This window comes from Choloepus didactylus, chromosome 8, assembly GCF_015220235.1.
Source record: "Choloepus didactylus isolate mChoDid1 chromosome 8, mChoDid1.pri, whole genome shotgun sequence".
NCBI lineage: Eukaryota > Metazoa > Chordata > Mammalia > Pilosa > Megalonychidae > Choloepus > Choloepus didactylus.
This window is the reverse complement of record NC_051314.1, coordinates 8,394,215-8,407,143: the sequence shown is the minus strand read 5'-3', so window position 1 is coordinate 8,407,143 and position 12,929 is coordinate 8,394,215. Positions and strand designations below refer to the sequence as shown.

Below are 12,929 nucleotides of genomic sequence, written 5' to 3'. Positions count from 1 at the left end.
TGGCTCCACCCATTCAGGGTGGGCCTTGATCAGTGGAACTATATAAATAAGCTGACAGGCAGAGGGAACTCAGTGCAGCTGTGAGTGATGTTTTGAAGAGGAGCTACAGCCAAGACGGACACTTTGAAGAAAGCACAGGAGCTGGAGATGAGAGACATTTTGAAGACAGCTGTTGAAAGCAGACTCTTGCTCTGGAGAAGCTGAGAGAGGACAAATATCCCAAATGCAACTAAGAGTGATGTGTTTGAGGAACTGCAGCCTAGAGAGGAATGTCCTGGGAGAAAGCCATTTTGAAACCAGAACTTGGAGCAGACACTAGCCACGTGCCTTCCCAGCTAACAGAGGTTTTCCAGACACCATTGGCCATCCTCCAGTAAAGGTACCTGATTGCTGATGTGTTACTTTGGACACTTTATGGCCTTGGTAACTGTGCAACCAAATAAACCCCCTTTTATAAAAGCCAATCCAACTCTGGTGTTTTGCATTCCAGCAGCATTAGCAAACTAGAACAATTGGGTAAAAATATAAGCAAAGCAAACTGGAGTCTATGGTCAACAGTAACATTGCAATGTGCTTCCATTAAATGTGACAAAGGCAATATACCAAAGGTAAATGCATATGAGAGGGGGGTATAAGGGAGGGATATGGGATTCTTGGTAGTGGTGTTGTCTGAAACTGCTATTATATTGTATGGTATGATTTTTTTCTTTTTATTATCTTTTGTATTATTCATTGAAAAAACTTTTTTCCATAGCAATCAATATGTTCAAGTGCTGACTGTGGTGGCAAATGCACAACTGTATGATGATACCATGAACAACTGATGGTACATTGTGGGTAATTATATGGTTTGTGAATATAGCTCTTATAAAATTCTATGAAAAATATAAACAGGGATAAAAGTGCTGGAGAAAACATGGAGAGAAGGATGTACATATTTACTGTCAGTTAGGAGGTAGAATGGTATAGCCTTTCTGGAGGACAGTGGGGTGGTTCTAAATTAAGCTAAGTATGTATGTGGGTGCCATAAGGTCCTGCAAACTCATTAGGGGGCATTTATCTGGAGGATCTGAGAGCAGGGACATGAATGGACATTGGCACACTGGTGTTTATGGAGAGAATATGCATGATTTGCAATGGTTGGAGGTGGCCTAAGAGTATATCGACTGAGGAACAGAATGGTGAACTGTTGTGTGTGCATACGATGGAATATTGAGCAACTGTTAGAACGAGTGAAGCTGTGAGATACCCGACAAGGGGAATGGAACCTGTGGACAGCATTCTGGGTGAACTACAACAGAAACAAAGGCAAACACTATAATGCCTCTCCAATATGACTAACTACAATGTGTAAACTCAGAATTGAATCTTACAGCACAGCCTAACAGGGGAACAATTATTTTAATGGTCCCTAGATTGTAATCTCTTACAGCAGTCAAATCTATTCCTGACTTATAATGGCTGTTTCCAAACTCTGAGATGCTGATCCCTTTGTGTATAACCTGATTGGTCTCTAGAACACTGGGTATCTGTGTGACAACTGAAACTCAGAGCTAGAGCTAGGCAAACATGAATGTCAGTATTAGAACATACAGCAACTGTTAAAAAAGCTGAAAAAGACTCCAGATTTCAACTAGAGATATGAATGAAGCAGACATGGTTAGGACTAGGGCAAATCTGGCCAAAGGGTAAAGACAATACTGACTGCATTTTAAAAACTCAAATTCCATATGAGACTAAGGGAAGAGATGGTTAATTGGTGCAAGAGCTATATTTCCTAAACACTTTAACTCATACAGTTTGTTCAAATACCATAATTACATGGAACGTTAATAGGAGGTGAGATCTGGTACGTTTGCATAGGTTACTGTGAAATAACAACACATCCCAAAATAATTTGGGCAGACAATAAACATATATACACAGGGCCCTCCTGAGGAGCCAGGGGAAAGTGCAGAGGTACTAGGCTTCCTCACCTGGATTGTTGCTGATGTTCTCACAAGCATTGAGGACTGAAGCTTTGATGTGCCAAACCCTCTATATTGGGACTTGCCCTTTTGAGGCTTGTTACTGCAGAGGAGAGACTAAACCTGCTTATAATTGTGCCTAAGAGTCTCCTCCTGAGTACCTCTTTGTTGCTCAGATGTGGCCCTCTCTCTCTAGCTAAGCCAACTCAGCAGGTGAACTCACTGTCCTCCCCGCTACATGGGATCTGACTCCTAGGGTGTAAATCTCCCTGGCAACATGGGACATGACTCCTGTGGATGAATCTGGACCCAATACCATGAGATTGAGAACAACTTTTTGACCAAAAGGGGATGCAAAATGAAATGAAACAGTTTCCATGGCCGAGAGATTCCAAATGGAGCTGAGAGGTCACTCTGGTGGACATTCTTATGCACTATATAGATAACCCTTTTTAGGTTTTAGTGCAGTGAAATAGCTAGAAATAAATACCTGAAACTATCAAACTACAACCCACTAGCCTTGACCCTTGAAGATGATTGTATAGCAATACAGCTTACAAGGGGTGACAGTGTGATTGTGAAAGCCTTGTGGATCACAGTCCTTTTATCCAGTGAATGGATGGATGAGTAGAAAAATGGCTATAAAAACTAAATGAAAAATAGGGTTGGGGGTGATTTGGGTGCTCTTTTTTACTTTTTTTTTAATTATTTTCTTTGCTTTTCCTGGTACAAGGAAAATGTTCAAAAATAGATTGGTGTGATGAATGCACAACTCTATGATGGTATGTGAACAATTTATTGTACAATTTGGATGATTGTATGGTATGTGAATATATCTCAATAAAAATGAATTTTTAAAAAATGGTGCAACCACTGTGGAAAACAGTTTTGCTATGCCTCAGAAAGTTAAATATAGAAATATCATAGGATCCAGCAATTCCACTCCTAGGTATATACCACCCAAAAATGAATACAGGGACTTGAACAAATATATCTATAGCAGTGTTCATGGCAACATTATTCACAACAGCCAAAAGGTGGAAACAGCCCAAGTGTTCTTCAGCGCATGAATGGATAAACACAATGTGCTACATCCATACAATGGAATATAATTTGGAAGTAGAAAGAAGTGAAGTGTTGCTACCTGTTGCAACATGGATGAATTTGAAAGACATCATGTTGACTGAAATAAGCCAGACACCAAAGGACCAGATATGGTACAATCTCACTGAAATGAAATAATTACAATAAGCAAATTCATAAAGATGGAACACAGAATAGCGGTTACAAGGGTGAGGGGAGAGGGAATGGGGAGCTATTGCTGAGCTTGGGTTTAGGATGATAAAAATATTCTGGAAATAGATAGTGATAAAAGTTACATAGTTTTGTCAGTGTACTTCATGTCCATTTGAAATGGTTATAATGATATGTAGAATATGTATATTTAAGCACAATTGTAAAAAGTGATATAAATTGTTTAATACTGCAAAACGAGCCTCAGCCTCCAGGCACAGATGTTGCCAATGCCATGCTATATCATGGGTACCTCGAGTTCCACAAAGAACACTCGGCCTGTCTGGGAAACAAAGCAGCATTATGCAAGAGTTAATTGCCTCTGTGCTCTCTGATAAGCATTTGGTAAGTTAATTCAACTTCTCTCTTTCCTAAGTGTGTTGGCTGCCAATCCTCCCCCTTTTTCAAAGTAATGTCTGTCTGATGTAAGCAGTGGCACAACCCACACATCTTCTCACTGGCTGTCACCTTTTCTTCTAAGGAAAAAGTTCAAGAGATGTGCAGAAGTGTTTTGCTAGATGACAGATAAAAGTGGGTGTTATGGTTCACTGTGATGGCACTGAGGTTGGGACCCCACCACCAGCAGTGTCCAGGTGACTCTTTATAAAATGTCACTGTTAGTGCATGAGTACATGATGGGGGAGAGAGAGAGAGAGAGAGAGAGAGAGAGAGAGAGAGAGAGGGAGAGAGAGGAAGGGAATGAGAGGAACAGTGGGCACGGGGTAGAGCACACGAGAGAGAGGTGGGGACCCAGGCACTGTGATGGCTTCCAACCCTGCACCCACTGCTTATGTACTCTGGGCAAAGACTAACCTCTCCACGTGGCTGCTGTGCCGGTCACAGCAGGGAGTGTGCACACAGAGGGCGAGTGGCATGTAGGCACCTGCTAAAGGCACCAGTGCCAACTATTCAAGCCTCTCAGACTCCCCACCTATCTGCACACACACCCCTAGCACAGGATATTCATGGTGCTTGCTTACAAGTGAATCGCTAAGGTGGAAACTTCTGTCACTATCTTAAATGAAAAAGCCTTACCACTTGCCATGAATCCAAGACCCTCATACAGAAAAACTACAAGGAAGCAAAGCAAAGACCTTAAATTCTATTTCAATACTGGTGCCTGTTTAAGGGAGATTACGTGTCAAATGGACTCTAAGGAATCTGTAGCACCGATTCAGGGAAGGCATTTCTCTCTAGGATCTTCTTGTCCTTTGAAGTTAGGGGGGCAGGAAAGGGATCAGTTGCATGGGGCGAGGCAGGGGCTGGTGCCCAGGACAAGTCTCAGCCGGGGAATTCCCAGGCCTTGGCGGGACTCCAGGTTCAGGGCGGGACTCCAGGTTCAGGGCGCGCCTACGCCAGACAACAGCAGCAGAACAAGGCCCCAGGCGACCTCCCGCCGTCAGGGACGACCCTAAGTGCGGCTGCAGCCTGTCCGTGGGCTTCGGCTTACTCGGTCTCTACCTCGTCCGGGTGACCTGGGCCTGAGCGAGCGCACCCCGCACTTCCTCCGCGACGCCCGCATGTTCTTGGGCTCCTCATCCCGGGGCGCTGCACTGCGCCGCCTTCGTCGCCGGGATCACGCTGGGTGCCCCCGGGCCGCCACCCTGGCTACCAGGGGAGGGGGCTCTCCTGGGACTGGGACGCCCCCGTAGGGCCGTGATTGGAGGAAGGCACAGAAGATGCATCCCAGAGCTGCCCTTCCCAGAGGCATTCTTCTCTGCTGCGACCTCTTGTTTCGAGCCCCGCGATCTGATGCCGGCCCCAAGGCGGGTTGCGCCTGGGGGTCTTTTCTTCCGGCCCCGGCCCAGGGCAGTGGGGGTCCGGAGCGTGAATTTCCGGATCCGCGACGCTCATGCCTTCCCCACAACCCCGCCCCAGGACTGAAACCCCAGTCTTTCAGGAGTGCTAGGAAGGAGGGAGTGGACCAGGTGTCAGGCTTGGAGAGGGGCCCTGCAGGGACCGTGCTGGCCAGCGAGGGAGGTCACGGGGAGCCTGGACGTGCCCCACCCACTCGACAGGCTGCTGGTTCTTACCTCAGAGTCTTATGGTTAGAACCATTTACTGAGGAGGAGCCCCCTTTGGGACAAACAGCTTAAAGACAGCATTTTATCTAATATTTAGGAGATAAATGTCCCATCCTAAAGACACCGTTTCAATATGAAAAGTGATTAATGAGATATTTCACATTCTTTGGGATGTGTGTTAAGCCTTGGAAATTGGGTATGTATTTTGCACATCTTGGTTTGGACCAGCCACATTTCAAGGGCTTAACACTGGCTAATGTATTGGACAGCAGAGGTGGAGAGAAAAGCGGGGCAGCCTCCTTGCTCTAAGGCTTAATCTGTGATACATTTTTGTGTGTATTTGTTTTCAGCCACCAGACCAGAACTTACAGATCCTCCACCTTGTCCAGAGTGTCAGGAATGGAAACTTGGCATTCTGCACCTGACCTTCAACTGCAGCAAGTACCTTCTAGAGGACCTCCACAAACACCTCCCAGACAACATCCGCCAGCTGTGTCTGACAGGGAAAATATGCTGCTGTCTGATTTTCAGTCCAAAGAGGAAGTCATGGACACAATCTGTTTAGTTCTCTGGGTGGTGTCAAGTTTAATTCTGGGAGCAACACAGAGAGGGATGTTCTAGGCCCCCTACCCCATCTCCTGAGATCCAAGGGAAGCTGGCTGCATGTGATGCAGGGTTGTTGCAGAGCAGCATAAACTCTGTGTCCATTGTGTGGTCTGATCTGTAGCATCTGTAAACCCTAAATATTCCAAGACAGTTACATTTCAAGTAATCCCTGCTCATCCTTCAAGACTCAGCTTGTGACCACCTCTTCCAGGGAACCTTTCCAGGGTGTGGTCCTCACCACCACACAGTCTACATGTGCTCCATCATGAGGAGGCCTTCTAGACTGAGGCCACACAAGGGTGGGAGCATTTCTTCCTTGCCTCTGTCCCCAGGTCCCAGCACAGAGAAGATCACCTGAAATATCAAAATACCATTTAATTTTGTGGATGCTTAACAAAGATCTGTTTGAGACAGCAACCTTGCCCCATAACCAGCAGCCCAGCAGTGTCTCAGTAGCCCATTTTCATTGCTGCTTATTTCCAAAAGCTTTTGCTAGGCAGCCAGCACCTGTCCATTCCCATATGGCTAGCTCTCCATGAATCAGTTTTCCATCTTGCTTAATTTTCTAGAGCACAGTATGACTCAAAGTGAGGTCCTTGTAAAGGCAACATCACCTGGGAGTTGTTAGAAATGCAGACTCTAGGGCAGTCACCCCAGTCCCACAGATCAGAATCTTAAGAGTGGAGACCAGAATCCTGGTGTCAACACACTCTCCCGATGACTCTGATGAACATCAGTGATTGAGAAGCCCCCAGTTTAGCTCTTTCCCAATCTGTCAAAGAGCCAGTAACTCTTGGTCCTTCTGCAGGGTCTTAGCACAGATCTCTTGTGGAGAAAAGGAAGTCTAAGTCCCTCATGGATGCTTTGGCTAAGGAGCTTACACATCCTGAAATCCAAGTCCTATGTTGGGTCATCATTGATTGAATCCACTCCTCTGTGCAAAGAGGATTTTCACCTTTGTTGCCTGCTTGTTAGAAGAAGATTTATAAGAGGCCAGGGGAATAAAAGGCAGGCAGACTATGTTTTGGCCAGTGGTTTCACTTCCTTATGTCTTCACGGGTCTTGGTTTGTTCCTGCTTTGTCCCTTCCTATTGTGGCTTGACACCTCCTTCCTTCAGAGGTGTCATAAGTCTGCTTTTTGGTGGTTACTAAGGCTGAGTCCCCCGGGCTTTCCTTTAAAGCTGTGATTGCTCCACTCCTTCCTGCCAGGCACCAGGCTCAACGCCTCCCCTCCTTCCCCCATCCCCATATGTGGAACCTTGTGCTTCTCAGCCTTTCAAATGAGAAGCCAGAGCCAGCCCCCTTCCAGGTCACCTGAGCAAAAAAAGCAACACTGTGCATAATTACCTGGCTACCTGTCAGGTAATCTGGCTCATTTACTTCATCTTCACCAAGTCCCAGTGGTTGATTCCCAGTGGCCTACGGTATCAGATGCTTTCCAATGTACCACACATGTAAGGTGGAGCTTGATTCTTAGGGGGAAATATAAAAGTAATATGTTTTCTAAACCAAAAGGACTGCAAATCTGGCTTCACAACCTTTTTGTCTTATTTTGTTTCTCTACATTGTGGTATAAGACAAACTTTAAGCTCTAAAATCTTTGCATTTTAGGGACATTTATGTACTTATGGGAATAGCCACAGAATATTAGATACAACCCTGTTTGCAAAATAAGCAGAACCAACTTGCAGAGAGAACTCACATTTACAAACCAGCTAATAAAAACCAAGTATAGTCAATCTCAGTATTCACAGGAGCTGTGTTCTCTGAAGTCTCCAGAACACTGAAGTGGCCAGGACTGAACACTGCCCCTAGGGGAAATGGGGGTTAGGTTCCTGGGAGCCTTTCATCACAACAGTCCCACAACATTAACCATGTTCTAGATGTGTATCTATTTAAAGACACCTTATATCTTTTGCTTCCTTCTGAAATTTGCATATAATGATTCCCTAGAAAGTTTTTTGTTTCACTGCCTTTAAGATACTCTGCCCCCTAAATCCACATCTAGAAAAAGTATAACTGCCTTCAGGACATTTTAGAGCAACATATGGCAAAGTCTCAGAATATAAATTTAGGCAATTTTCATCATCAGTTGTATTGGGGTGGAGTGGGTGGAGTAATTAAATTAGGTGTTGATTCATTCACACAGAACTCACAAGAAACAGCACTAGAACACAGAACTCAAGGAAACTTATCTAAGGCACATACTTTCTCCAAAAGGCACACCACAGCTTTCTTGCAAACAGGGACACTAGAAAGCAATTCAGCACTAGGCTGGTTGGCCTTTTAAACAGCAAACTCACCTGTAAAAAGCACAAAAATGTTTAAAATGTGTCACTAAATATATTGTGAGGACACTTATTTACAGTATGAGATTCTTTGACCTCACCAGGGAACGAGCCCACCAGATTTTACCCCTGCTCTGTGCAGATCCACAAATGACCATGGCCATAAAGAGGAATCCCTGACTAATGAGGTTCAAATCTATTTCATAGACATTATCTTATTCAGTCCTGCCAACTAAAGGGAAATGCAATTGTTCATCCCATGTGACTGGTGGGAAAGTGGAGAATCAGGGACATGCAGTGACTGCCACACCCTTAGGGACCACAGTCAGGAAGGCTGGAGTCTGTGTCCCACCTTTGGACAGGATGAGGTCTGAATTAGTCCACCTGGATGGAAGCTTGTTTCCCCCATTCCCAGTCCCACCAAGCACAGGGCTGCACGGGGCCATTCAGATCTGGCACCAAGTGCTCCAAGCACGGTTTGGATCCTGGTGTTGTCACAACTTGGCCTGGCCCAGGCAGAGCTCCCTGCCCCACCAGTGGCTGCACATGGATGTTTCTACCTCCCCCAGAATTAGGCTCCTCCAGGGCACTGAGGAGCCTCCTACTGATGGCCGCTGACTCCATAGTCTTCAGTTCTGGCTCTTCCTCCTGGTTGAGAGATCCAGTCCCTTTGGGGTCTTAGTCACTTTCAGCCCAAAGTTTGTTTTTTTTTTTAACTTGATAGTATATTTAATAGAATAAAAGATTATATTTGGTAAACATCTGGATTAAAATGGTTAAAAGGATTTTCATATAATTTTTAGGCACTGTACACACTTGTTTAACAATAGCATCAGCACTTGGATTCAGGAAAAGATAAATCTGACACATTTTAATGCCTTGATCCATTTGTGGCAGTCAAAAATAACCGCCATTTTAGAGACATCAATCCAAACTTAAATAGTCATACACCACTAAATATCCCACACAGTATATTTAAAAATAAATATAGAAATACAACCAGAAGTCTACAAGTCATCACAGGAGACAGACTGGGAAAATCTATCATGGCAGTGAAGGGCTCTGGCTAGATTTTTTTTTAAATTCAGTTTTATTGAAATGTATTCACATACCATACAATCATCCATGGTATACAGTCAACTGTTCACAGTATGATCTGGCTAGATTTTGATGGAAACTGCTGAATTCTACATCAAAAGCAAAAAATAGTAAAAAAAAAAAAAAAAAAAAAAAAAAAAAAAAAAGCAAAAAATAGTAATAAAATAAAATAACACCATGTACACTTTCTGATGTTTATTTTCCTAGCAGCAAAGCATTCTTCACATGCACTGCTTGTGAAGGATCTCATAGGGTTCCCCCCCACTGAATAGAGAGAAGGTATACCTGGCAAGAATGAAATACCAACAAGTGTCAAAGAATCCTGAAAACAAAGGCAGCCAGCTAGTCGAGGTGAGGGAAGAGAAGTGCAGTTTTCAGTAGGAATAATTACCCACAGTCACCAAAGTTTCACTGTAATTCAGCATTGCACATGTTTTGAGCAACATACATACAAGTGCCCCAAGCACAAAGCCAATCCACTCAGGGGAAACAAGTGTAAATAAGAATAAAGACAGCAAGAGTAAAAATGACATGAGTAGAATTTTGGCACATGTTGTGTTCTTCATCCTTTGTCATAGGTGAAATACATGCCTCATCAGAGTCAAGGATGACAAAGAGGCCCAAAAGCAATGGCATGCCACTGGGCAGGGGACTCGCTCTTTGCTGCTTCCCAAATGCTTAGATGCTAGCCACATGGGTTGGTGTGCTAGGCTGGTTAAGGCCAATGGTGGAGCAGAGCCAGCCTGCAAAATCCACTTCTTCAGCATCAGATCTTTTGATAAAAGCATGAACCATGAGCTGCTTCAAATCTGTTCTCTCAGCAGGGTTTTTTATTAGGCATTTATTCACAAACTCTTGAAATTCCACACTGAATACTCCACTGGGCAGTTTGGAGGAGGCTCGCTGACTATGTAATCCAACAACTCAAAAATTGCCATGGGTGGTCAGCTGTCCATTCCATAAGAGCTGAGGGGACTCCCAGGGGTCCTTGGCCTGGGTGGTGTCTCAGCTGCATCTCCCTTCACCTGACACCCAAACATCAGCTCCAACTCCTCGGCATCTGGAGGAGGGATGGGATACCTTCCCACCGCCATCTCAACCAGAGAGAGCCCCATGCTCCAGATGTCTGATGCACAGAATAATGAGTCCCCTGAAGTCTCTCTGGCAACATGTAGGACCTTGTGCCCAGGAAGGAATTGGCCATGGAGTCGATGAGTTGACCAGTGAGCCCAAAGTTACAGAGGTTGATCTCCCCTCGGGAATTCACCAAGATGTTGGAGGGCTTGACATCTCTGTGCATAATCTTGTGCTTCTCCCTCAGATATGTCAGTCCCATATTACAGCAATGCTAACTTTTCCTAAAATTTGTTCAGGAATTCTTCCAGATTTCTTCAGGACTTGCTCCAAGGAACCGCCGTTCATGTGCTCCACGCAGATGCTGATCTCACCATCGCTGTAAAATGTACCATAGAAGCCCATGATGTACTGGGAGTTGCACTCATGCAGAACCTGCAGCTCCCTTATGATCTGGTGCCGGATTGCAGGTTTGATCTCCAGGTGAATTAGCTTTCTGGCCGTGACCAGGCCGCATGGTCTGTGGGAGACCTTGAATACCACCACCCCGGCGTTGCCAGCACCCAGCTCACTGATCTTCTCAAAGTCATCATCCTTCAGTTCTCTAACCTTCTGCTTCTGGGTAAGAAAGGCCTCAAGGCGCTTCTGCTGCTGTTCATTAAGCTCCAGCTCCTGCAGCTTCTTCTGCAAGGCCTCCAGGTTGGTCTACACCGAGCTGGTCCTGTTAGCCGCGGAGCCATTCGGGGCCCGGTTCCACTGGGTGGGCGTCGGCTTCTTCTTGGGCATTTTGAACCCGTGGAAGGCGCTTCCAACTCCGGGAGGAGGACGGCCCCTCTTGCTTCCTCGCTCTGCGCAGCCGGGCGTCCTCCGCGTGGGGCCGCCGACCCGGGGGTTGCTTTCGGGGGAGGGGGTGGCGAGCCCCAGCGCGGTGCAGTCAGTCAGTGCCCAAAGGCTGGCGGCCACCTCCTGGGACCCTTACCCCACCCGCCCTCACTCGACGTGCCGCGAATCTAAGGGCTTCCCCGCCGGGCCGGAGCGGGCTGCGCGCACACCAGAGCCTGACACGAGGTGCAACCCAGCAGAGTGCAGCCGCCACCGACGCCCCGCTCCGAGCCGCGCAGGGGTCCCTGGGAGGGACTGCAGGGCAGGGGGAGGGCGGGGAAGGGAAAAGCGTCCTTGGCCCAAAGGTTTAATCAGACTTTGCTGGGATTCAGTTGAATTCAACAAATAAGTGCACTGGTTGATTCCTGGGCCATGCCGGGGCCAAGGAACCAGGAGTCGAGGTGATCTCCGGGCTGTGGCCTAGGCATTGGGTCTGTGCTGGGCTTCTTGGCAGCACTCTTCTAGGAAGTGACCCCGGCCCCCAGGCCACTCTGGCTATGTCTGCTATATAATCACCCCTTCAGTACACTCACTTATACCCTGCTGAGAAGCTCAACTCATCATTCTTGGGAGTCCACAGAGCAAACTCTGAACATTAGTGTAGAAAACTTCAAAATGGAAGGAAAAATTTTATATGGCAGAGAAACTGGATGTTGCAATATCCTTTAAATGGAAAAAGTCAAAGTGGCCGCCAATGTAGAAATCCTTAAGTAGAGATTTCTGAAATTTGGTTCTATGTTCCTTTATGCCAGGGAAGTTTTGATGCCTTCCTATGTCTTCCACAGAAATTATGTACAGGCTATGCTTCTGAAGATGTTTCTGTGTACCTATCTGATAATTTTTGGACTCAAGAGAAGTTTCTGGTAATGGTCAAAACATGGCTAATGATGGCGAGTTCTTTTCTGGGCCTCTTTTCAGACAAGTTCTGCACTTTGCCACTTAGAAGGACCAACTGAGGAACATATTCCATTTTTGTGTGTTTGAAGGCATTCTTCTGGGGGCATCCGGACAACTAGGTGGGCTGTTTGTAGTTTGAGAACCATTCTAGATACCAATTCCACAGGCAGAAACTCTGTTCAACAACTGCCTGTCCCAGCTTGGCTGTGGGCAATAAGATTTTTTAACCATGTAGATGAAGGAAAACTCATCATCAGCAAAATTTGTTCAAAATGCCACTTCTGAAGTTGGACAATAAGAGGCCATCTTCTAGGGGCCATCTTGGCTGCAGGTTCACCATTTCATTTAAAGTCTCAAGCAGTTCTCAAGGTGATGGTTATCTGCATTTTCAAGGTGTGCAGGGAGAAGATCTACAGAGGTTAAGTTTCCTGTCTAAGATTTCCCAAACACCAAGGAGGTTTGCCTTTGAACCCATGACCACCTGTCTCCTCTAGGGCAGTAGCCAGGTCTCCAACAACCCTCTCACTGGGAGCCCTCATTTACATGCCACCTTTATGCACATTATAAAAGGCACTCACATGGGTGCCCACCTGGGCATAGGACTTGGCTAGCAGATGGTGGATGGCCTCCAGCCTCCATCTTGCCTCTTGGCTAAGCACCTTTGTGCATTGTACAAACTACACAATAGTTCAAGGCAGCCCTGAGTGCCTGACATAGAAGTACTCATGAAAGATTCATTGAAAGACTGAGTAAGTGTGATTCCAAAGCTACTAGTCTCCCACTGCATCACCCTGCTAGCA

At 45.9% G+C, this 12,929-nt stretch overlaps 1 protein-coding gene and 1 pseudogene across 1 annotated transcript in view; one reads left to right on the top strand and one right to left on the bottom strand.

Moving 5' to 3' along the window:
• The window catches only part of LOC119541675 (1-acylglycerol-3-phosphate O-acyltransferase PNPLA3-like), a 98,049-nt gene extending 88,705 nt beyond the window's left edge, over nucleotides 1–9,344 (top strand). Inside the window, exon 7 of the mRNA XM_037845780.1 lies at nucleotides 5,635–9,344. Within this exon, the coding sequence (XP_037701708.1) occupies nucleotides 5,635–5,849 (215 nt within the window). The 3' untranslated portion in view covers nucleotides 5,850–9,344. The remainder of the gene's footprint in view (nucleotides 1–5,634) is intronic.
• Nucleotides 9,345–9,901: 557 nt separating this feature from the next.
• Nucleotides 9,902–11,136, bottom strand: LOC119541674 (annotated as a pseudogene).
• Between the last annotated feature and the right edge of the window lie 1,793 nt (nucleotides 11,137–12,929).